This window comes from Equus caballus, chromosome 20 (assembly GCF_041296265.1).
Source record: "Equus caballus isolate H_3958 breed thoroughbred chromosome 20, TB-T2T, whole genome shotgun sequence".
Classification (NCBI taxonomy): Eukaryota; Metazoa; Chordata; class Mammalia; order Perissodactyla; family Equidae; genus Equus; species Equus caballus.
In genome coordinates this window covers 58,100,884-58,127,056 of record NC_091703.1, presented here as the reverse complement: position 1 = coordinate 58,127,056, position 26,173 = coordinate 58,100,884, and the positions used below count along the sequence as shown (strand labels likewise).

At 39.1% G+C, this 26,173-nt stretch overlaps 1 protein-coding gene and 2 long non-coding RNA genes across 3 annotated transcripts in view; 1 reads left to right on the top strand and 2 right to left on the bottom strand.

Annotated features, from left to right (window-relative positions):
• Nucleotides 1-425: 425 nt before the first annotated feature.
• On the bottom strand, nt 426-7,886 carry LOC138919668 (uncharacterized). Its single transcript, XR_011430088.1, has 2 exons — nt 7,735-7,886; nt 426-1,355 (listed from the first exon to the last, which is right to left on the bottom strand). It is a non-coding gene; the product is annotated as an uncharacterized lncRNA (long non-coding RNA).
• A 24-nt stretch (nt 7,887-7,910) lies between these two features.
• LOC138919667 (uncharacterized) lies at nt 7,911-10,880 on the top strand. The gene is made up of 2 exons (XR_011430087.1): nt 7,911-8,016; nt 9,909-10,880. It is a non-coding gene; the product is annotated as an uncharacterized lncRNA (long non-coding RNA).
• A 2,519-nt stretch (nt 10,881-13,399) lies between these two features.
• PRIM2 (DNA primase subunit 2) overlaps nt 13,400-26,173 on the bottom strand; it is a 425,357-nt gene continuing 412,583 nt past the window's right edge. The window contains exon 15 of the mRNA XM_070245741.1: nt 13,400-14,314. Coding sequence (XP_070101842.1) covers nt 14,308-14,314 — 7 coding nt within the window. The 3' untranslated portion in view covers nt 13,400-14,307. The remainder of the gene's footprint in view (nt 14,315-26,173) is intronic.

Genomic DNA, 26,173 nt, shown 5'->3' with positions numbered 1-26,173 from the left:
TAATTTCGTAGGCATCACCAGATTTTATAATTAAGTCAAAGAAAGCTCTTCCATTGGAAACCTTTTGTAGACAGCTCTCATGGTTACAAATGTCTTCTTAGTAATAAGCCCTGCAGCTTCCATCCATATGTCTTAACGCTGTCTTCTGCACATCCTTATATTATATTGAACAAGTAAGACTCCTAAGGTGCAGCAGAAAATAACATTCTTTTCTCCCACTGCCCATTTAAGCCTGCTCTGAAGGGCTGGTTCTTTTCTTTCCCTGCCCCTATAAATAATTGGGAAATCCCCATGACTTTTCTCTTTACTATCCTATGAATTCTTATAATTCATATATACGTGTGTGCGTCCATCCATATAATAAGAATAATATAATATAATATGGGTACACACACACACACACACATATATATATACTCACATAGTAAGAATAAACTTACTACTTTATTTGCAGTTAAAGATCTCTCCTCCTCAACTGCTGATCTTTGCTGGCAGTTGGTCCTATTTTGGGCTGGTGGCCTCCCGTGGGAAAGGGGAGATGTTGTGGTCACCATCTTCTCTCTTTCCCCACCTGGCACTTCTCCTCCTCCCAGCCACTCACTAGGCTACCTCTGCTCCTCCAGGTCATGGTCATATAATTTTGTCAATTCTTTGAAGCCCCTTTGCATCCCACCATCACTGGATCTCTTGCTTGTAGTTCCCTTGACGTGGTAACAGCTGACCACTTTCTGCTGTCCCCGCAGCCTCTATGCAATTGAAGTAACACCTGGGCATCCTTCTCTTGTGACTCTCCTGGGCAAAATTCAAGGCAGCCCTCTTCTGACTCCTCCTTGTCTGACGTCGTCCAGGCTAGAGGAAGTACGCCTGCATCCGTAACTAGATAAACTCTGGATGAGCAAGTGCAATGGTCTGGTCAAATAGCATTAAAATTCCAATTTCTGAGGAGGTTACTGCCACAGTAACTACCTCTCTTCTCCCCACAGTCACAGCCAGTGGCCCTAGTCTTCAGCCAAGTAGATAGTTTTCAGGAATAAGCAGACTTCATCCACAAGGGAAGCATATCTTGCTCTCCATGGGGGTCCACCGAAGCTCCTCTCCCTGAACTTGAGAAGGGAGAAAAGCTCCCTCTTTATGCCTGTCCCATGTCACTAGGGGAGGGGAGACTCAAAACACACTAAGAGCCCTCTCCAAAAAAAGATCTTTAAGACTCCAACCCTTCCATACCCTTGATGAGGAAGAGGAGCTAACAGTTGCTGGACTGGACTTTGAACACCTCCTTAGAAGTCTCTCATGATGGTTTGATGTCTCTCTCTCTCAAATGCGGAGTAGCTGTCCACTCACACCTGGGACTGCAGCTGAAAGTAAAATTGATATAGTTTCATTCTAAATCATTCTACCTGTGTGAACACAGACAACACAGATAATCCTTCCACAGGAAAGCCTTTTAAAGGCCCTTTGAAAGGAACTTCAAGTTTCTTTAGAGTCTTCAGGTACTTTGCATCCGTTACGGTATTTGAAATTCTTCTGTTAAGGTAGGAAGGATGGGTGTTAAATGAGGCCCCCAAAGGGGTAGAAGTAACTATTCAAAGTTCTGTACTAGAAAGTTCTTCTGACCACAGATCCAACCATGAGCTGAAAAAATTGTGAAGTAAATGGAATTGTCTGGTCAAATAGAATTAAAAGTTACTGAGGAAGATATTGTCACCCTATCTACCAAACTGTGAAGGGCTCTTGAAAAAACAAACACCTCCCTAAGCTAGAGATTCCTGCTGGGATGTGTAGGTATGTGTAAAAAGCTTTCTGGGTGATATTGTTTCTGATGTATACCCTTTCTTCTACTTCCTTCTATTTCTTTCCTCCCTTCCATCTCCACCCCACACCCTCCCCAAGAAACACGGCCCTAATAGGTCTGAGAAAAATGATTGTGGTGAATTAAGACAGTTAACCAAAAATTTTAAATAAAACAGTATTTGCAGCCCAGAAACAACTTGTTGTTTGGACAAACAGCCCACATTCACCTGCTAATCTGTCAGCCTTGCCCATCTATTAGGTTGGAAGAGGTGTAAAGAATGAAGAACCAAAAAATAAGGTGAGAGTCCATGCCATGGCTATTTATCACAATATACTTAACTACCAAGCACTTCTCAAAGTATTATGTAAACCAGACCAAAGATAAAGAGCTAACTGCCTGTGACCTTTCTCTTGTCCTGGTATTTAATTTCCTTTCGTTTTTCTCTTTCCTGTCAAGTTGCACCATTAAAAGAGATTGAAGAAAGCAATCCTAGGAAATAATTTAGGTGTAAACAATTTTCTTTGACTTAAGGATTCGTTAACACACAAATTTAACTCGGTCAGAATATTCAGAAGACGCGGTCGTTGTAGCAGAAGAGCCAGGAGAGAGAACGAGAAAGAGTAATTTTTAATTATTTTGTATACGCAGTAGAGAATATATCAAGTTGTGGAAAGAGATAGGTAAAAGGAAGGATGTCAGTGATTGTGCATTAAATACAGAAGATACATAAGAATTTAGTACCTGGAAATGGGATGCTGCCATAACAAAAATGTAAAATATGTGCCACTGGCTCTGGGACTGGGCAACAAGCGGAAGCTCAAAGGGCCTAGGGAGACTGTGGTGAGGGTATGAGAAAGAGAGGAAGAGATTATGTAGTGGTGGCAAGTTTGACAACCCTGACACTTACGGTTATGTGGAAAATAGAAAAGATGCCTAATGAACTGAGGGATCTGGCTGGGAAGATTGCCAGGCAGAATGTAGAAGGTGTCGGCTTGCTTCTAGATGCCTATGACACCATTCTAGAAAAGATAGATGAACTTTTAAAAGAACTATTAAATTTTCAAGCAGAATTTAGAGAAAATATGAGGAAGCCAGGACTTGCTTGGTTTGAAAATAAAAGTTGGTTCACATCCCCAGTCTCCTTCAGCAAAATATTCTCAAGGAAATAACTTCAAGGCAAAGATCAAACCCAGGGTGCCCTCACTAAAGCATAACTTCAGGGTAAAGATTTCAAGGCATGGCTATAAAACCACCTGTTAAGACCCCAGAAATATTGAAGAATGTGCCTGGGAGAACGTCTAAGAATCTCAAGGGTATGCTTCATAGGCCTTCTCAGCAATAGGGCCTTATAGACTCCTAAACGCATTGTCCCAAAGCAGCCTCACAGAAAGCCAAAGATAGAGAAGGGCTTAAGAAAGAAAACACTGATATGACTTTTGTCTAAAGAAGTTTATTATAAATTGATAGCTAAGAAACCCAAAAAGTTTATGGAAGAGTTTTATTAGCTTAGACTGAAAAGGGCAGAGACAATTCACCCTTGGATCTCAACTTTCCATGGACAGGAAGTAGTTTAAGAAAACTACTCAACCTCAAACATGGGCTACATAGAAAAGGAAGGATAAGTTTGGCAGAACCAAAAGCCCAGAGGGTAAAGCCATGAGCTGTGGAAAAGCCTTCCCAGGAAGCAGGACTGAACCATAATCAAGGAACTGGCAAACGTGGTTGCTGGATTTTAGAACTACTACGGACTAGTGACTGCTATGTGTCTCCCATTCCTTTTCGAATGGGAGTGTCTATCAAGGTGACCCTATCTCTGAGCCACCATTGTGTATGGGGGATATGTGGGAGTGATAACAGATCTCTTGAGTTCATGGGTCTTCAGAGAGAAAGAACTGTGCTTGAGGAACTCACTTAAGGAGCATCATCTACACCTAGCCCTAATTTAGAAGACAAGATCCTGGACTCTGAGCTGATAGCAGGGGTTAGCCAGATAGTAAATATTTTAGGACTGAAGTTTAAAGATCTCTGTCACAACTGCTCAACTCTGCTATTGTAGCATGAAAGCAGCCATGGACAACATACAAGTTAATGGACATGGTAGTGTTCTGATAAAACTTTATTTGTGAAAATAGCAGTGAACCATAGTTTGCCAACCCCTGACATAACAGGATGAGATTTAGTGATCTTAGGCAGGAGTATTTTGCACAAGAGAGGAATACAAATAATTTGTGACCAAAGGGTGAACTATAATAGATTAAAGATGGTCACAAATTCTTTGACAATCCTCTCTAAGAATCTGGACAGACTCTTTCACTGCTATGATCAATGGAAAACAGCACAAATGACATTGGGCCAGTTTTCTTACCCCTGCAACTTCTACTTCCCATCTCCGAGAATTTGCTCTTGGAGTCCTGAGCCACCATATAAGAATTCCAATTACCTGCTGGAGAGACCATGTGGAGACCCTTAGACTGTCTGGTCAGGGAGAAGGGTCCAGTGAAGCCACCGTGGTCGACACACCAGGCATGTGAGTGAAACTGTCTTGGACCCTCCAGACAAGGCTAGTTAAATACTACCAAGCCACCTCATCAACACTAAGTGGAGCAGAAGAATCACCCAGCCAAGACCTGCCCAAATTCCTGACCCACAAACTCACAAGATCAGATAAAGTAGGGTTTTTTGAAGCCATTAAGTTTTGAGGTATTTTGTTACACAGCAATAAGTAGAAAACACACACACCAATATTAGAAACAGTTCAGAAGCTATAAGAATTTTGTTCGTAGTTTTCCCTTGTTGTGTTTTTCATGATGTACTAAATTTTTGAAGTTTTTAAAAATATGCCTGAAAGTTTCCCCAGTGACAAAAAAACCAATTGAGAGGCAACTCTGGACTCAAATAAAGAGGAACGACATGGTCCAAATGATCCCTAAGAGAGAGCTGCTCCGAGAGAAAGGACATGCAGGAAGGCTGACCCAGGAGCCCAGAGGAACGTTGCTTAGGATCTAGCTGTGAAAATGGAGGAAGAGGCAGACATTTTTAAATGTTACCCAAGAATAGATGGAACTTGCTCTTCTCGCCTTCTGCATTTACATTCACAGAGATGTGAAAAGGTCACAGGAATCATACCCAAGAGCAGCAAGGCCATGTGTGTCTCCATTTTCCTGTTTCTGTTCTAAATTTAAGGAAAGGAATCAATGAATATAAGAACAGGAACATTTCTGCATTCTATCAGACTCATGGGGACAATATTCGTGTTTTGTTTATTTTCAAAATGGATGCTTTTATTTAATAGTTTTTAAACACTGGAATGTCCTAGAAAGTTGGCCATCTGCTCTTGATCTACATCTGCCCTCACTTCTGCCCCCATTCAGCCTTTGTTTTCAAACATAGATGCCAAGCTGGAATTTCTTTACAGACATTAAGCATTTCTGCCACATAGTAGCAAAGGTCACAGGCTGCCTCGTAATAGGTATTTTAGAGACATATTAATTGTCTCCAAGGTGATTGTTTTTGGCCATGGAGGCAAACTATTCTCTTCAGCCAAATGTCCAGGCAATCTGTACCCCTCTTCCTGTATTCTAATAAGCCATTAGGACACTTGTCAAAGAAGTCATTCTCCTTCTAAGACATTGATTTTTAAAGACAGAATATATTTGACCCAATTTACAGCACCCCAGTTTTTTTAAATGTTGCATCTATCTTTTTTTTCCCAATCTGCCCCCCTCACAGCAACAATATGAAGAATCTGTACAACAGGTGACTTATTGATGTGCCCTGGAAGTGTAAATTCCTGCTTTGATTCTCCAGAAAGAGAGAGGTGAGACATCTTAATGAAGGACAATAGAACACATAAGAAAAACTAATGAAAAGAACACAATGATGCCCCAAAGGCGCCTAATACATTGTGAATTCCATTAGAAATAAAATCTGATCATTTCTAGTTTCTTATCGGATGCATCCTCTGAGCTTGTCTTTCATTCCTGCTGCAGGAAATTCTTTACCGACACTGAATTGAAGTGATTATTTTTCCCAGCTGATGGCTTTGTGTTTCCGGAAAGACGACTTTCAACATGCAAATTGGATGCATCAAAAATCATTCTGATGCGTGACCAGAGCTTCACAGCTCTTTTTACAATTTCAAAATGAGTTTGCTGCCCAAAGGAAAACAGAAAACACACCAAAGCTGGAGAAAGTGAGTAACTGCTCTAAATAGCTTAGAAATTTCTCCCTGCCTGATGAGCTGCTTTTATTAAAGAGTTTACTATTTCTTCCCAATTTTGAATGAATGTTTCTAAAAGTGAATGAAAGGTGAGAAGGCAAAAGGAAAGTTGACAAACTTGTAACCACAGTAGTATCCAGATGCAAACAACAAGAAGACAGCAATAAACCAGGAAAGATGCTATTGACATAAAAATGCTAGCAAGTGATTACTGTGTGCCAGGCACTACTGTAAACTCTTTTCATATAGCAACTCATTTAATCTTCACAACAGAAGTGATTCTAATTTCCATTTTACAGATTGGGAAATTGAGCCACAAAAAGGTTAAGTTGCCCAAGTAGCAGAGTCAGGATTTAAACACAGGCAGCTCTGACTCCAGATTCCAGGCTCCAACACTATGAACACTGCCTGAAACATCCAGCTTAGGATGACCAAAAAGGCCCTGTGGGTGTGGAAGAAATTGCTGGACTGTTTTCTCCAGACAGCAAGGCTAGAGAGAAAGAGAGAAAATAGAGACTCCATCTTTCCTTATCTCTTCAAAGTTTCTTAAGATAGTGAAAGAAATGTTTCCCAGGGTAAGTTGGCACCAGAGGAATGATAAAAACAGCAATACTGACTAAAGCTCCACAAATCATCTTCCAGGACTTCGGTGAGAAAGCACAACAATGGTCTGGTTCTAGCCATCCCCACTACTTCAATAGACCAAGATGTTTAGATATATTTACTTCAAGTTTTGTAACAAAACTAAGTTTATAGACGATTTGTTTGGGGGGAAAAACAACAAAGAACGTTCCTGTGTTTCGGCGGTAAATGTATTTTTGGTTGATACTGGAATTTTTGTTGTTGAGAGTTAATAGGGAACCCATGAAAGTTATTCAACATCCAACAGGTCTCTTGAGTTATCATAAAAAAAGCTGTAACTCACAGGGCAGACTAAGTGTGCCAAATTGTGTAGTGTAGTTGGGGGTTTGTCAACATGATGAACTTAGATAGACATCTGCCTGAATAGATTTTGTTTTCACAGTTAGATAGAAATCACAAGTTACTTCAAAAGGAAAACCTACTTACATCTATCTTTTCACATGGCAAATGTTTTTCCCAGGATGTCATTTGTTTCAAACAACTATTTCTCTGGGAAGGAGGGAAATGAAATCTGATAATGCATTGTTGGAAATAATGTTTAATTCATTTTATTTAAAAATTTCAACTTCTTTGATTTCTCTGCCTTAAGTCAACTTTATTATAGAATTTTAGGACCTCTTAGAATGAATAGGGATTATTTATTCCTCCCAGACCTCTCCATTGAGCATCTTCTATGTGTCAGGCATAGTTCTAAAGGCTGGAGTCCAATCTCCATTTTAGAGATGGGGAAAAGAGAGCCGGAGAAAGAAGATGACAGCTCAAGGTGACAGGGCTGAGACTAGCACGGAGATCTCTTCATTTCAAGGGCAAGTTTTCTCCTTTTTCTGACAATGCCTCACAAATGTGAGACTCTGCTAGGTACTGTGGGAGACACAGAGCATTCAATAAGACCCTATCCTCCAAAGATCTTTTAATGTAATTGCAGAGACAAAGGCACATTAAAAGTAAAACAATAGTACCAGAGTTAAGTGCTATGCAAGGAGATGATACAGAGAGGAATGGTTGTCTCACAAGTTGACGCCACTCATTCTACGTACTCCTTCTGAAGCCCCCTCGGCCCTTCAGAAAGAAGAGAACTCACGTTTATTGAGCACCTACTCCAGACCCGGCACCATTCTAGACACATCACTCATGAGATAATTTTGTTCTCACAAGGATACTATTCTTCTCGGTTTGCATGTAGGAAGAGACTCACAAGTAATAACCTTTTCCAAGGTCATATAGATGGTAAGTTCCAGAACTGGAATTTAGCCCATTGTTTTTCCAACAGCATAGCCCAAGCTCCTTCCAGCACAGGACACTGCCTCTCTTTACAACACATAGAAGTCAACTGGCATTTCCGTTCCCTGGTCACAGCAGACAGGTGAGATGGATGTTGCAAAGAAGGCTGGGAAGTGGCAGCCGCAGTGCACTGCATCCTTGAGTTCCTCTAGAACCAGGGCAGCCTGGGAAATAGCATTAGGCACCATATAATGCTCTGGTTGGCCTGCTCTCCTCCATGCTGTTTATGCTCAAGGCAAAAGTGAGTTTTTGTATCTGCAGTGATTTGGACTATTGTTCAGAAATATGCAGTCTCTTCCCCCCACTTCCAGGGGGGTGTATCCTCACTTAATTAATGTGGGGCTTGGTGGTGTGACTCACTGGCCAATTCTTATTGTTAGCAGGTTTGACACAACTAGAGATCTCAAAAGTGCTCATATAGTTGGGCTTCCATCATCACCCCAAGAAGAGCATGATCCAGCTAGGAGATGAGAGACACGTAGACCCCCAGTGGGTAGCCAAGATTAAGAGCAAACCATATTACTTTGAGGTACTGAGATTTGGGGGTAGGTTTTATGCAGCAAAAGATTATTTACTCACTATTTTAGACCAACAGTCGAACCCACTGAGATTACCTCTCAAAAACTTCCCTTTAACTTCAACTATTTTATGAAACTTCGGGGTATTTTTATTGTAGGTTCATCGTCTAAGGTACCTTAGTCTCTGGGCCACTATTCTCAGATATTAGCCTTGTCACAGAGGTTATTTAAAATAAATAAATAAAATAGATGATAGATGATAGATAGATAGATAGATAGATAGATAGATGACAGACAATAATAACGTTGGAGATGAGATGGCAGTGGGCCTTGCGTGTGTGCTTGTGTGCATGTTTTTAACAAAACTACAGCATCTATACAAACAATGTCTTCCTCATTTTTGTGAATAATGCACTTCGCTTGACCATTTTAGGAACCACACTTGCTGACATCTAATATATTTTTGCTATTCCTATGAGGAAACGCTGAATTGATATAGAGCTTTCTTTGAATATTTATTCCTTGCATTTATAGAACCCCTCCCACCACAGAGCTCAGGTGTTTTTTAGTTCTTTCTTGGTCTTCAGATGGATTTTAAAATAGAAAGTCACTTACCAGTCAAGGCATGATGTAGGGATATCCGGGGAACATCTGGGACAATTATTTTCCTGCTTTGCCTCATTTTGTTGTTCTTTTCCAATCTGATGTCATTTCTCCAAAACAACTGGAGAAGATTCCCCCTCCCTCACACAATGGTCAACAGGCTGAACCTCACAATGCGTTTATTTTTATTTTTACTGCAATTCTACTAGATTCGTCTATGTCTTCCATCCACATTAGAATTTTAAAAATCCATGTATATGGAATAAGCCATTACTTAATCTCATCTTCCCCTCTCTCTTTTGGATAGAAAGCTTACCAAAGTGTGGTCTATAGGGGATTTTCATGGTTAGAGCTTATTCTTGTGATGAAGAAGAAGAAAAAAACACTTTGAGAATAATCTGTTCCAATTATGGCTGTGTTAGTTCTCAGATATGCAAACATTACAAGACAGTGGGCGAACAGGAGAAATAAAGGAAACAAAAATTTGACTAAGATAATGACAACCTGGCCCTCTTCTCAGTCAAGCTGCCAATTTCTACTCATCCAATAGTGTCCCAGCTCCTTTTGTCAGCTATTTCTTGCCATCCATCTTTGTGTAATTGCCAATATTTCACTCCAGGCTTTCAACCTTGCCAGGCAACATTTGTCAATGTTTTGATGCTTACATTGTATATGTCCAGCTCAAAAAACCAACATTAGCCTTATTTTTACAGAGACAACTCCACCGCAGTTTTCTTATAGCAAATCTGTATTTTCTAAAAAACTATTGGTGTTAAACTGTAGTGCAAAAAAGAAAGAAAGAAAGAAATCCTCAAAACACTCTCTCCCTATTCTTTACTTTTTCTCCACACAGAGCAATATTTATCCTATCTACAGTACAATGACTGATTCATCATTAAGGCATTTTTTAAAGACTTTTTAAAAAGATTTTTAAAAGATTAAAAAAACAGAGGCTCTTTCTAAGAAGACAATTTTTCACTATAATGAAATGTAAAGAACACTTGCTTATAAGTCAAAAGACTTTGGCTGATATCATTGGTCTGCTCAAAGTTTTTATTTTGGGTGAAGCATTCACCTTTTCTAAATGCCAGTTTTCTCTTTTGTAATATAAAGATATAAGTTATGCCAACATCATGTAATTGTTGGGAGTACGAAATGATAGAATGCCAGGATTAATCTATGTTTAAATAGTATCAGAAATTTTTAAAAATCAGTCAAAATATGGATTAAAATAATGAAAAGGAATAATAATTAACTTAAATTTAGATTGCTGAGATATACCATTATTTAGGCTATTTAATACCCATTTTGAGAATGGTTTAATAAGTGTCCTGAGTCTCATTATAGAATCTTAGAATTCATAGTTTGAGACACCCTTATAAGGGACTGAATAATGACAACCCCTCATCCCCCACAAAGATATCCATGTCCTAAGACCTGCAACCTGTGAACATTGACCAAAAATTGGTCTTTGCCAATCTGATTAAGTTAAAGATCTTGAGATGGGGAAAGCATCCTGAATTATCTGGGTGGGCCCTAAATACAGTCACAAATATCCTTATTAGAAAGAGGCAAAGGGAGATTTTACATAATCAGAAGAGGAGAAGGAGTGTGACCCTGAAGACAGAGCCAGAACTGATGCAGCTTCAAGGAAAGGATGCTGGCAGCCACCAGAAGCTGGGAGAGACAAGGAACGGAGGCACCTTCAGAGCACCCAGAGGGAGCACAGCTCTGCTGATGCCTGATTTTGGCCCAGTGAAACTGATTCCAGACTTCTGGCCTCCAGAAGGGTGAGAGAATACATTTCTGTTACTTTAGGTCGCTACATGTGTGGTAATTTGTTACAGCAGGCTTAGAAAACGAATCCAGGTACTTTATCCCTACAGTTACCAGATCCTGTATAGGAGACAAGACTACTTTATACAAAACTTGCTTCCTCACAAGTCAGTTATGTAAAGCAACAGGCAGAGAGCACGTGCTCTTTGTTCCCCCATTCTACTGAAAAGTATAACAACAAGGCTCTGTCAAATGGCTACCTGTCACTGAGAATTTACCATGTTACCAGTACTGTTTTAGATGCTTTCGCGCACTAACTTCATTTCACCCTCACAATAATGCTCTAATCCCCTTTTTCTGATAAGAACATCAAGACACTGAGAGAGTACGTAACTTGCCCAGGTCACAGAGTGATTGGCAGATTCAAAACTCTAACCCAGGCCATCTAGTCCAGAGGCCGTTTTTCATCCATTATACAACACCACGTCTCAGTATAACACAGCAAGACACAAATGTGATTCTCAAGGGAGGAACGGTCAAGAAGCATCGAGATAAAAACAATGTAGATACTTTATCAGTTTATATATTATACAATACACTCAGTTTTCTGTCAAAAAAAAAAAATCACACATAGTCACAGTCCTTTCAGAAACTCATTCAGTGCAGAGCTGTGTGGGTAATGGTGCAGTGACACCTTCTGGCCCCATAATAAACTGTCTACTCTCCCTCTCCCAGCGAGTCAAGAGGCAGAGCTATTGGCTCTGTCCAGAACTCCACCTGGCATATTTTACAGCCCTAATTCATGTGGTCTGAAGCCCCTCCCTTGTCATGGTAATCAATGGCATCCTTCACTCGTCCAATCAACTGATGGCTATTGAGTTCCAGCCACATGAAGAGTACAATCCTAGAGCTCCTGCAGGTGATGCAAAGACGGACAATACACACCTCCCGCCCTGAAGGAATCAGCAATGTAGCAAGAGATCTGGGTTGCCATTTGATGTTCCCAAAGCACTTAATGACCCAGTTCCAAAATCGGCAATCCACTTGGTTCTGACTGCTTACCACAGACCACGGCGAGATAAATTTTATTTGGTGCTATTTGAATTACTTTTATTCGTAAGCATTGCCAGAGGTCTTATTTCCATCATAAACAGAGTTTTTCCTGGAACATTCAGAATGCTATTTTAAGGACAGCTGTTCTAGGGTATGCAGGTCCTATTTTATATTCTGCCCTATAGGCACTGAGCTATGAAAGTGACCCTGTGAAAATCAAGAATGCATGTCATCCTATTCACATAGCAGTTCAGAATTCTATGTTCCTCCTGAAAGACTCGGGGACATTAGAAGCATCTAAAGCAGAGTTTTCCTGCACTGTCTGGGAGTCTTCAGATCTTGAGATAATAAACAGAAACTTCCTGTATTTTTCCCATGTACAAGAGAGAAGACTGACATCTCAATTTTTTTTCAGGACAGCTGATTCCTCTTTCTCAGAGCAATGTCAGAAAACCTTGACCTGTTTTTTTGAAACAGACTGCATCAGTCAAGATCTTGTTTCACTTACTATGTGGAAACAGCCCATTCTAAGCCCAGAAAAAAGAAAAATGCATTTCACCTCTATAGGTCACCTTTTATCCAACTTTAGAAACATTACCCAAAAGTTCAAAAATATTCTTAAGAGAAATTAAGAAACTTATCACATACAATTTTCATGAAATTTGAGAGTCTCTACTGTAAAATATGGCTCCAATTTTCAAGATATTAAAGCACATCAATTTGTAAACACCAAATATTTTCTTCACAAATATTGCACACACACACACAAAGGGATTTTTAATTGAGAGACTTTTTGTGACATTGCATTACGAACAAGTTCTAGAAGCAGCAGCCTTTCTTGGTGGAGCTCTATGAATTTCTCGTATTTAATAATAGTATCCACAGTTGTCTATTGTATGCCACGAAAGGATATATGGAGTAGACAGAAAATAAACAAAATATAATTTTTGTGTCTGCTTTCAAAAATAATTATGGAGCAGTAGATGCAAGACACTATGCTCAGTGCTTTTAACATATAATAGTTTATTCATAAGAGGAACATGCAAACAGATATAAGCCTTTTTTCAAACTCGTACTATGTGCCTGGCATGGTTTTAGGTGCTTTAGACATATTATTTCCAATTCACCATCATTACTGAGAGGCAGGTAGTAAGGTCCCCAGTTTACAGATGGGATTCTGAAAGGTCATACAGTCAGTATGTTTCAGGATTAAAATCCTATTTTATGACTTCAACACTCCTGCTGTTTCTCAGTATAATAGCACGAGGCAGTGTGTGACGGGCAGAAATGGGTGCTATAATACCTTTACCTGCAGTTTCGCTTTCCGCGGTGTTAGTTACCTGCGGTCAACCACGGTCCAGAAGCAGACGGTCCTCTTGAGTATCGTCAGATGGTCAGTGGTAGCCTAAGGCTACGCCACAATGCCTACATCCTTCCCCTTACTTCATCTCGGCACGTAGGCGTTCTAGCATCTCACTTCATCACAAGACAAAGGGTGAGTACAACGCAATAAGATAGTTTGAGAGAGATCACATTCACATAACTTTTATTACAGTACATTGTTATAATGTTTTTATTATTGTTGTTAATATCTTACTGTGCCTAATTCATCAATTAAACTTTATCTTAGGTATATATGTACAGGAAGAAACATAGTATATAGGGGTTCGGGCATCCACTGGAGGTCTTGAAATGTATCCCTGTGGACAAGGAGGGACTACTGTATCTATCCAGAAGTCTCTTCAAAGTCCCTCAGACGAAGTCCTGCAAACTCTAATGAAATTTACTGAGTGTCTAGGGAAAAAAAGTTTTCCTTGACTCTCTTAGGGTCCCTGGCTTGTTCTGAAAATTAAACTAATAAAGATAGATTAACAGAAGAAAAACATGTAAATTTATTTAATATAATTTTATGTGACACGGGAGGCTTCATAAGGAACTGAAGACCTGAAGAAACAGTTAGATTTGAGTATTTTATGCTGCGTTTAATGAGGAGTGCACAGTCATCAAGGAATGCGAAAGGTGAAGGAATATGAGGTAATTTTAATGAACTGGGGGACACTTAGCAAGCCCTGTTTATTAGGATTCTTCTGGGCACCGATTTTTTTTGGAGATAACGATACTCTTTTCCTCTGAGGGTAAGGAGGGCACCTCTCACATGAGCGGGTTTTTTTTTTTTTTTTTTTTTGAGGAAGATTAGCCCTGAGCTAACTGCTGCCAATCCTCCTCTTTTTACTGAGGAAGACTGGCCCTGAGCTAACATCCATGCCCATCTTCCTCTACTTTATATTTGAGACACCTACCACAGCATGGCTTTTGCCAAACGGTGCCATGTCCACACCCAGGATCCAAACCGGTGAACCCCAGGCCACTGAGAACATGCAAATTTAACCGCTGCGCCACCGGGCCGGCCCCACATGAGCACTTTATGACCTGTTTCAGGAGAGAAGGAAACAGGGAAGGTCAGAATGACCATCCTGCTTCTGTCGTTTTCTAAAACTCATACAGCTTAAAATATTCAATGTGCCAGATGCCATATTTTGGGGTAGCATGTCCTGAAGCCCATCATGAAACAGAAAGCAGTGGAAGTATACCTATTACAGAGATACAATTGATGAAAAGAAAAATAGACCAGATGCTATGTATACTTAGGCAAAGCTAACTATTTCTAAAACTACTTGGAACATTGTGAAAGTCAATGTGTTCAATTGGCTAGAACTCTCCAAAAACCAGTTCATAGATATGTCCACACATGCCCTACATACATACACTCATACATGTGCGTGCACACATACATCTACATTTATGACCCATACTTTTCAGAACTAGACTAGCATTAGCCAACAATAGAGATGATAGGAAATACATGCAATGAATCATAATACCCTCTTCTCCCACCCTTGGCTCTTTGTTTTGGCAGAATCCCTTGGGACCTTGAACACAGATGTACAGAAGTCCTAAGTCCCTAGTTCACCACAAAAATCTACCCTAGAAATGACAGCAGTGTGTTTCAGGATTGGTAGGGAACACCCGATGACTCTTCTCATATGAATGATATGAAAGTGTGTTCATTCATACAATCTCCTTAGACTTCATCTCTGTATGAGATTATTTGCGTCAGAGGATAAATATGAGCCTTCGCTGAGGTGCTAATGTATGCAAAAGTGACAAGCCCAGAATCTCAGACACGAGAGATGCTCAGTAAATTAAAATAAACGTGTAGAACCTGCAAGTACACTACAGCTCTTCCGGGTGATCCTCAAAACTCTACATAAATCTCAAAAGCCTAATCAGCCATATTTATTTAAATAGAATTTTGGAGGTGCTGGAAAGGGTCCCCCACCTCTTACTGTCTCCCCAATTACCTGTAATGCCCCCTAAAGACCCTTTCCTTTGAGTTCTAAAGAGGTTTTGGTCTTTAGCAGACTTCTATTAAAATGCATCTACAAGAGGGGCCTGTGTTGGCTGACGGGAAGAGAGAATTCTTATCAGCTGATGTTTCTACTGTGACAGGTGGCAAAGAACAACGTTCTCCAGGAACAAGGTGCAAGACTTCTGCCCTGGGGTGGCTGCAGAGCTTGGCAGCGAGTGGTGTGCAGGGAGCGAAACAAAGACCAACTCTGCCTATTTGGCAATATTGCCCAAGGCCAGCCCTGTTAAGTGATTTATCACAAAGATATCCTGCTTGACAATTTCAAATCCTGTGACATGCTGCTATGTAATGCTCAGTACTGCTTTCAGGCTGCTTCTCAATTACTGCTCCAGTGCACTGAATGGTGCCCCCGTTGACTGACAGTGGGACTACAATTCCTTGAAGAACCTAACTGACTCCAAAGGAACTGTTTTATACCCTAGTAGAGTCTGGCTCAGTAATGTCTGTCTTTTACTGGCCCACTGGAAGCTAAATCTTAGTCAAGATATTCCATATATGGGTACCCAAAAAGACACATGTTCTATCACTATAATAACTGTTTTTTCCTACTATAACAAGGTATTTTACCCATGTGCTCTCAAATTCTGACAAAACTTGCAAGTTAAGTATTATTATGCCTATTTTGCATGTATTGAAATCCAGGGTAGAAAAACATAAATCCAGGGCACAAGATTGCTAAGGAACAGAGCTTCAATTTGAAGACAGGTCCAAGCATGTTCCAACAGGCTACATAGCCTACCTACAGAGGGATCTTTCATTCTCATTATTTAGTACGGCTGGTCATCTTCTCCATTATCCTCAGACAACGATTGAGGGCCTATTAGTCAGTAACAAAACAGAGCACAGAGAAGCAGCTCAGTAGAGAGCACACACACTAGTTGGGTATCATAAAGATCAGAGGACTAATAATTCAAGGCAACATGTGTTATTGCATAAGGGACAATACGAACAATAAGACTCCAAAAGTTTTTAATGACTATGAACCTTGATGACCAGAATAAAGGACATTAGAAGGACAATTGTGTTAGTACCCATTAAAATGAGGTTGTAGAAGTTTCCATTGAAATTTATGGTTGCATAATTCTTTTTGGGGGGTGGGTAGCTGTCCTGCGTATTGTAGGATATTTAGCAGCATCCCCAGCCTCTCTCTACCCAGTGCCAGTAGCACCCCTCATTCATGACAGTCAAAAATGTCCCCAGACATTGCCAAATGTCCCCTGGGAGAGCAAAATCATCAAGTTGAAAACTTGTAGAAAAATATTTAAAGACATGTAAAGGTTTTATAATTATTTTTAAGTAAAAAATGGTTATAAAATAAAGTTTAGTATATGGTCTAATTTTATTTTTTGAAAAAATGTTTATGCATATGAAAAATAGAACTTTAAGAATATCAAAACGTTAAAGGAGTCATCTGGCGGTAAGATAATGCGAAATTTTTGCTTTCTTCTTTGTGTATTTTCTAGGCTTTCCATATTTATGGCAATAAGTATAAATTTCTTTTGTAGCGTATGACATATGATAACAGTCTAGGAATTCTAGGCATTCACTTATTTTAAATCTACATAGTAAGACAACAGGGAAACTTGTCTAACTCTGGAAACAAGATAAAGAAAAAAAGAAAGAAAACTATTCCCCAGCAAATTTAAACTTCAGATTTGTAAGTCGCACAGTTTTGCAATCTTAATTGCTTCTACCTTTGTGGTGTGGGGACTTTAAACTGAGAAAGTAGCATAGAATCAGCCCTGGATCAGTAATGCCCTTGGATCATACAGCAAAAGGAAATGCAAAACTGCTCTGAAGGAATTCTTCTATGTCCTGGCCTCCAGGGGGAGATTTCCACCAAAAAACAAAAGCAACAAATAAATCTCTCCTAAGTTGAATCGCAATCACTTGAGGACAAACCCACCATGGGAAAGAGTTGATAGACACAAATAAGAGGTTAGAGCTGCGAGACCATGAGATAACTGAAAGATAGTGTGTTTTTAAAGTCATAAAAGAAGGAATTAACCACTCTACCCCAAAAGGTACGACACTGTGAAAATAAATAGTTAATCAGTAACTTTCTGGAAAGAAATCAAATGGAGCTTTGAGAAATGAAATCTACACTTGAAAAGAAAATTAGGGAGCTGAAAGATAGATCTGAAAAAATTACTGCAGCCCAGAGATGGAAATCATAAAAAACAGGTTAAAAATCATGGAAAACCAACTAAGAAAGTCCAATAGATTTTAACTGGGAGTCTCCAGGAGAATTGAAAGAATAGGAGAGAGGCAATGTTTAAAGAGATAATAGCTGAGAATTTTTCAGAATTGATAACATCTATGAATTCTTCACTTCAAGAAGCTCAAGATAAGGTAAAAATCTATAGCTACACACACAGCAGTGAATTGATAGAACATGAAACAACAACAACTAGATTGATAGCTAATTTCATGAAAGCAACTATAGAAGTTAGAAAGCAATGGGGAAATAACTTCAAAATGTTATGAAAAATACTGTCACAAAGTATTTTATTTCCAGATAAATATTTCTCAGTGGGGAGCACACACACAAAAAAACTTGAGACAAAGACTCCGAAAATCCACAAAGAGTCACAACCATTCACTTTTGCTGTGAGAAATACTAAGAAATGTAGTTTAGGAAGAAGGGAACTAAAGCCAAAGTGAATGAATAGGATGCAAAATGCAAAGAAGAGCAATAAAGTTGGTAGATGTGTGGGTAAATCTCAACAGACGTTCCTGTGCAAAGCATTAACTAACCTGAGGGAATACAAATAAGATAGAACTAAAATACTGGACCATTGCCCTTTAGGAGAACATATACAATCACTTACACCTAAAATGATATAATGGCTGGGGTTTGCTTTAAAATATCTAATGACAAATGAAAGAGATGGGGCGAAATGAAGAGACATGGATGAAACAGAATGGGAATATACTGATAATTACTGAAGCTGAGTGAAGAATACATGGGATTTATCCTACTTTTCTCTATGCTTTTGAGAATATGTGGAAAAGTCTATTATGAAAAGTTTAAGATAAAATATTGAGGGGCTGGCCCTGTGGCCGAGTGGTTAAGTTCATGTACTCTGCTGCAGGCAGCCCAGTGTTTCGTTGGTTCGAGTCCTGGGCGTGGACATGGCACTGCTCATCAAGCCACGCTGGGGCTGCGTCCCGCATGCCACAACTAGAAGGACCCACAACGAAGAATGTACAGCTATGTACCAGGGGGGCTTTGGGGAGAAAAAGGAAAAAAATAAAATCTAATACCTATTAAAAAAAAAAGATAAAATATTGAAAACTGTTAATATACAAGATGGAAGAGGGGATGAGAATACAAGCATTTTCTGTCCTGATATATTTTGGGAGGAGTAGAGAAAAACATTACCTGTAGACTTTGTTAAGTCAAGCAGGATGTGGTACAAATGTAAGGGTAACTACTGAAAGAATAAATATTGAATATGTAACTTCCAAAACAATAAAGAGAGAAATAAAAGTCATCAATACAGTAGAAATTAGGGAGGAAAAAAAAAGAATCAAAAGAAAAACATGATCTATAGAAGGCACAAAATAAAGTGATAGAAATAAATAACACTAATAATAGTAAATGCAAACAGACTAACCTAGTAAAATTTAGATCTGAGTCTGGATTTAAAAAAATAAATCCAGCTGTAGGCAGGTAAAAAAGGCCACAGAAAGGTTGAAAATAAAAAACAAATACCTAGCAGCATTAATTTATTTTATAATAGATTTTAAGGCAAAACAAATTATTAGAGATACAAAGGGACATAATATAATGAGAAAAAAAAAATCCTTGGGCCAAAAACCTGACGTCATTCTTGACATTTTGTTCTTTTGCAACACAAACCCAAACCGTGAGCAAATGCTTTTGGCTCTATCTTCAAAAGAAGTTTCCAGAGCCAGAGCACTTTTCACTAGCTCCACCCCTATCATCTTGGGCCAAGTCATTATCTTTCCCCTTCATTGTGACAATAGCCTCCTAATGGTCTCCTGCTCTGCCCTTGCTCCCCTTCAGTCCTTCCTCAACACAGCAGCTAAAGTGATCCTGTAAAAACAGAAGATACGTTATGTCATTCCTCTGCTTAAAATCTCCCAATGAATTCTCATTTCACTCAAAAATAAAAATCTGGAGGCATTAGGGTGGCTGTCAAGGCACGACTCAGTCTGTTTGCCCTGTCACTCCTATGACTTGTCTCTTCCTACTTTCTCTCACACTCACTCCTCTCTAACCACACTGGCCTCCTTGCTGCTGCTAGGAAAATGCCATCCAGGGCATTTGCACTTGCTGTGCCTTCTGCCTAGAATCTTCTTCCTCCAGATATCTGCATGGCTAACACTCTTACCTGCTTTGAGTCTTTGCTGAAATGTCACCTCCTAAGGGAGGTCTTCACTGATCATTCTATTTAAAATTACAAGCATCGCCCTTCAACAGATCTTGGCACCCTTCCTGGAAATTTTTTTCCATAGTGCACTTAACGGCATCTAACACATACATATGTGTATATATATATGCATGTATATATATACCTATACACATATATGTACATGTATGCATATATAAATACATACACACGCGTTACATGTATGTATATATACACACACACACACAGATACATGTATTACTTTATATTCTGTCTTTCCCTCATCAGTGGAAAAGGAAACAGAATTGTTTCCTTTTGTTCACTGCTATAGCCCTCATCCCTTAAAAAATCTCTGATACATAGTAAAATTTGTTAAGTAAATGAAGGAAGAAATTAATTCACCTGACCCTCATTAAAAAAATTCATAAACTGGCATTATATAATGGGATATTGCATGGCTATTTAAATGATTGCAGTATATATATAGATAAATCTTTTAAATAATATTAAAAGGAAAAAAAGCAAATTGCAAAAAAGATATATATAATGTGATGCTGTTTATGTCAGTTTTTAAAAACATGTAAAGTAAAGCAAATATTGTTTTAAGGATGCATATATAATAAATATAAAATAGCATGTAAACTCAGGAGAGAGGCCAACTCTGGGAAGAGAGGAGGGGGATGGCTGGGCTTTAGTCATATGTATAAAATGCACTTGCTTTAAAAGAATGAGAAGTATTAAGGAAATTTGGCAAAAAAAATCCATGTAATCTCAGTGATGGGTATGTGATATCTATGTAACTTTCTACAGGTTTGTATTATGTTTGAAGTGTTTCATAATTTAAATATTTTGAGTAGTAGCTGGAATCATCTCTGGCTTAAAAAAGCATTCCTCCTCAGTAGGCATCCCATCCCACAATCATACAGTGCGCTACTGAAATCTCAAAGCGAAGAGTCTGATTGAAGATTTTCCCTGCTCTCCTACACTAAGGCTTGTCTACTTGAATTATGGTTTGGACCCTGAGCAACTGCACCATGCCTTTGCCTCATCACCCAATCTTCCCGTCTCCTCCTGTCACATCACACTTCAGAGCTTTATCGAAATGCAGGGTGAGAACACGACAAGGGCCACCAGATCTTGAATACTCTTCTTAACAACAAAGCAGAATTTTTTTAATAAGGCATGAAATCCATTTAGGAAGTTAGGAATGACTAGTCACATCCTCAGGACGTGCTAAGTATCTCTATGCAAGATCTCTGTACAAGGCTTCTAGTCCAACCGCTGTCCTGAACCTTAATCATTTCTCCAGCTGCTATGAAAGATAGTCTTCATTTCCTTCTTAACAGAAAAAAAAAGGGGAGTGGGGAGGGATGGTACCAGGAGTTCAGATCTGCTGTCTGCAGATAGCATCACCCAGATTCTAATTCTCGTGCGCTTAGAGACTACTTTTCCTAAGCTCCAAGTTTTCCAAGACTGCGACAGTCATTGCGTCAAATGTCTGAGCTACTTGACACTAAGGAACCACAATAGTCTACAATCTAGAAAAAAAGGAAAAATCTGCTATTTGTCTAATTAGGTAATAAAAGGTCTAAATTCCAAACAAGAGAGTTTGAATTAGGAAAACACTGAATACTAGATCCGAATCTCATCAACTCCAAGTGACTTCCTCAAGAGAAGCAAGTATGTATTTCAAGTTTCATCATACTTTTATATATAACAGAAAGTCAGCTTAGCAGTTAAGGCGATCAATGGGGGAGATATGGGTAAAGAAAAGAAATTAAACTGACACATTTAACCTAGTTTTCTCATTACATAAACCTGAAGAATTTATTTAAATTTCGTCTACAGAGTGCATCCAAATTGCTTATTTTCACTGGACAGCTTATTTTTAAAAGCTGGTCAAATACTTGGATTAATTTATTGTTTGCATTGAAATGCCTATGTTTTCTTTTTCTTTGTTCTGTTAAACTCTAAACACTGAATAGACCAAACTGACAGCATTGCGGGTGGATAAAACATTAACCTTTCTATATATTAGACCGACACCATGTGTATGACCCATGTTTGCTTATGCTCTCCACTGACTTCCTCAATCAGGCTAGTGTGCGCATTTTTGGGCGAGTATCCCATATCACATTTTCTCTTTTTCTCCTGCATAACTTCCAAAAAACTTGCATAACCCATCAAATAAAAATGCCCTTATTAAAAACCCAATTTCACAGAAAAACAGTGGCAAAATCCCGCAATTACCTCTAAGATTTTTGTCAGAAGAAAGCTGTGGCCCTAAAAGTCTGTTGTACATGTTTCTGCCTAAACCTGACTAATGCGTAAATCATATAATATATTTTTCAATTTTAAAAGCAATAATCCAGCTGGAAAATTGGGTAAAAAGCAAGAGTTACTATAGCAAGGCCAGAAGCTGCTTTAAAACAAAGCTTTCTAAGCTAAGTCAAATGCTGTGTGTTTGTTTAATATGTGTGGAAAAACTGTCATGAAGTAATCGCATTTTCTAATAGTTTTGATTTGAATTTGCATTTATGAATCAACAACAGCCACAGGATACGTTTCAATGTTGTGCTGGTGTGATTTTTTTTTTTTATTCCTTCATAATTGCCAGATAAACTGGTACCTGGCAATCTACTCTCATTTCTCTCGTATTATTAAGCAAAAATCAATAGGTTTTCCCCCAAAGTTTTTTTCTTTCCCCTTAAATTCTCCAGTGACTTTAAACATGAATTTTTACAGGATAAAGGAGATGTTAATGAATTTTTTCCAACTTTGCAATCCATTGAAATCCCTGCAATTCATTTCATTGTCTACAATCATTCACTGCTGTGATTTCTGTAAATGGGAAGCAAAGAACACATTTTTAAAACATAATATCACTTTAACCTTGAATAAAATACTTAACGCATGTCTCTTGCTTTTGGAATTAAGAGAAATCAGGAGAGGGGAAGAGAAGGAAAGGAATTGTTTGCAGTTACTTGAATACCTGTATTTCTAAAGAATCACATGAGGCATTTAGCTGAGACGTTTATGGCAGCTTAACATACTTTCCACCCCCATTCCTTCATCTCTCTCTTGTTTCCTCTGATTTAGAATTGGGTTAAGTTATAAGAAGATCAGCAAGCATTTGGTCAAGAAATTAGGCTACAGATGAGGGAAATTTTCTCAGAGCTATAAAAGATTCTCTACGAGCTGTTGGGCAGACACACATAACAAGACAACCAGAAGAACAAGGCGGTTTATGATAGGAATCAAATGAGGAGATACATATTGTATAATCAGGATTAAACCAAATCTCACGTATAAAACACTCAGGCTTGGATAGAGTTAGTGTTCAATAAATAGCTTAAAATGGAGCTCAAATCAGAGATCAGGTCTAGAGAGGTCAATATGGGACTTAAATTTAAAAACTCGAATATCTCCTAAATCCATAGGAGGCTATAGAGATTAATATCCAAGGGCTAGGAACAAATCTAGTCTAGACTGTATCCAAGGTGAAAAGCAGGAAGCTGAACCACTTCTGTCTCATTTATGCCCCATTCCCATCAATGAGCCCCAATGTGTATTCTTTATAATAATAATGGATTCCATTTGCTGAACCCCCTCTACACACTGGTCACTGTGTTGGGTCTTTTACATACATTGTCTCATGATTTCCTTCATTCTAGGAATGTTGTGGTGATTACCATACCCATTTTAAATATGAGGAAATAGCTTCAGAGGGGTTCAGTAACTTGTCCAATGTCACACAGCTAATTTTTACAAGAATAGGACTTTAACTCAGGTCTGTTTGATTTGAGAGCCTGTGCATCTTTCCCATTGTACTGTGCTGACTCCTTTTTATCCCACTCCCATCCTCTCTGTTCGCACAGCCTTTGTTCAGGATTTCATCCTTTCTTGCCCAAGGAATATCCACAGCTTATTAACCTGGCTCCCTATTTATAGCCACAAAATGACCCAGCAATCTTTCTAACTTGCACGTTTAATCATGTCATTCCTCTGCATAAAAGTTTGCAATGACTCCACATCAGCCAGGATGAAGTCCAAGTGTCTGAGCTTACACATCATGCCCTTCACTCTCTGGCCCAACTCATCCCCTTCCTTGCTCGCACCCTGTCCTCCAGACATTTCCGTCTATTTACACTTTCCCCAACAAGTTCCATCCATTTACACTTCTGCTTCCATGCCTTCCCCATGCTGTTCCCTGAATGGTATGCCTCACCTCATCCCTTCTCTTCATCTCATCCCTACAGTTCCATCAACTCTATACTCATGACGCATCCTCTCCAAAGCCTTCCTTGACTCCCTATCCGTCTTCACACTCACTACAAGTCTCCCCATACACCACACCTTCTAGGCGAAGCCTTCTCCCATTATCCCAGCCCGTCTCTCCTTTGGAATCTCAATTGCCTTAGAAATTAACAACTAAGCATTTGCTACATCATTGGTTTACAGTCTGGTGGCTATCAGAATCTCACCTGGAGAGCTAATGAAAACCACTTGTTGAAGTGGAGTAGGGCCCTGGTCCTCTTGTATCTCTGCTAATTTCCCCAGGTGATTCTGATACCGACCAAAGTTTGAGAGGCACTGTATTACAGTATCTTGAATTGTTCGCTAATAGTTTCATCTGGGCAAGTGGTCTCTCCAACATGATTTGAAACTCCTAAGGAGGAAAAGGATTTATTCTTTGGTAACTCTCTTCCCATCCCACCATACCCCTCCATCATCAATATTCATTGATTATGAAAACTGGAATTCCTTTGTATCAGCTCTTTGCAGTGCTGTGATTCTTGATAAATTAGGGTAGGAGAGCATAAGATATCTAATTTGGGGTGTTAAGAGAAGTAGCTTAAAGCAACCAGCTATCTATCGCCCAATTATTAATTCTATGGTATACTTGTATACGTTATATGATTTTCTGTTTGATACTTTCAAAAGTCTACTCTTTGAACATTTTGCCTCTATGTCAATTACAATCCTAACAAATAGATACACATTACTATTTTTACGACATGCGTATTTTACATCTAAAAACATATTTTACCCAATACTATAGAGTAACGTTAAATAAAATCATAAAGAAAAATATTACAGGGCTTTTACCTTCCACTCAGCCAGTTAATATTTCAGTGAACTCACAGAAAAACTTAAAAAGTGTTGGAATATTGGAAATCTATTGATTTAAAATTTGTTCAACAACCCAGCAGAATGCTGTGTACCGTGTGGACACATGAGTGGTTATAGAATCAAATATCACACGACACAGTTGTCTGTAATCTGGTCACAAAACTTCAGAGAGGGGAGTAACTATCAGAGGTCATTTAGTCAGTCCAGCTTCTGGAGAAAACTGTCTGAAAGATTTCCTTCAGGTTGTTTCATACCCAACGCCAAGTTCTCCGTGGAAAGGAGAATCAGCAAGTCCCCTTGGTAACAGGTCCCAGTCCCTCACAGCACAACCATTGATCCATTTCTCTGGTCAGAACCTAGGCCCTGGCTGCTCAAAATGCGGTCCTTGATCAGCAGCATCGGCATCACCCGGGGGCTTGTCAGAAATGCAGAATCTCAAGCCAACCCCAGTCTTACTGCATCAGAACCTGCATTTTAACAAGACCCCCAGATGGTTTGTGTGCAATTTAAAGTTTGAGATGCTCTGCCCCAGTGCATCAGACTAAGAATCTAAATAGGAAACGAGAGTTTACAAGTCATGAACTAGACTTCGTAAGCATTGAACCCAAGTGCAGAACATAATTGAAGTGTTCTCCTGACTACATTAGAGGTTTCAGGAATAATCAATCAAGCCACAAGGATTTGTTGGTGTTTATTTTGTACTACTCAAGCACAGACATTAGGTTCTGATTAAAAATCCCCAAGACCAGAAGGAAGGGGGTTCATGGAACACGGGGTCATGAGGGGGTGTTTCCGGAGTTGGTTTCCAAGAGGAGGAGCGAGCAGCTTCTGCAATGTTGGCCGTAAATTAAACAAAAGTGGATGGTACAACACATGGGACTGTTTACTACAGGTGCTCCTTACCATACCAGATAAAGTGTTTCTCAGAAAATGTCAAATTTCTATAAACTCAATACCAATTCTTAAGTTTTCTTTAAGTCACGTCCAAAATCATTATTTCAGTCCTTACTGTTTTTCAGTCATCAGCGTTTTCCTAATACTATAGCTTTACATTTATTTCTGAAATATTTTCCTCTCAGAGTTAAAGAAAAATCTATAAACAAGAATATAACCAATAGACAAAAGCATATCTTCCCTAAACAGGTGATCTTAACAACTACTAACACATAGAATGCTTACTAAGTGCCAAGCACTATACAGACTAAACAATTTGATTCTCACAACAGAGATATGAGGTAAATGCTACAACTGCCCCATTGTACAGCTGAGACAACTGAGACACGGTTATGATTATTAACTAATTTGTCCAGTCACACAGCCGGTAAGCAGCAGAGCCAGTTCTGAGTC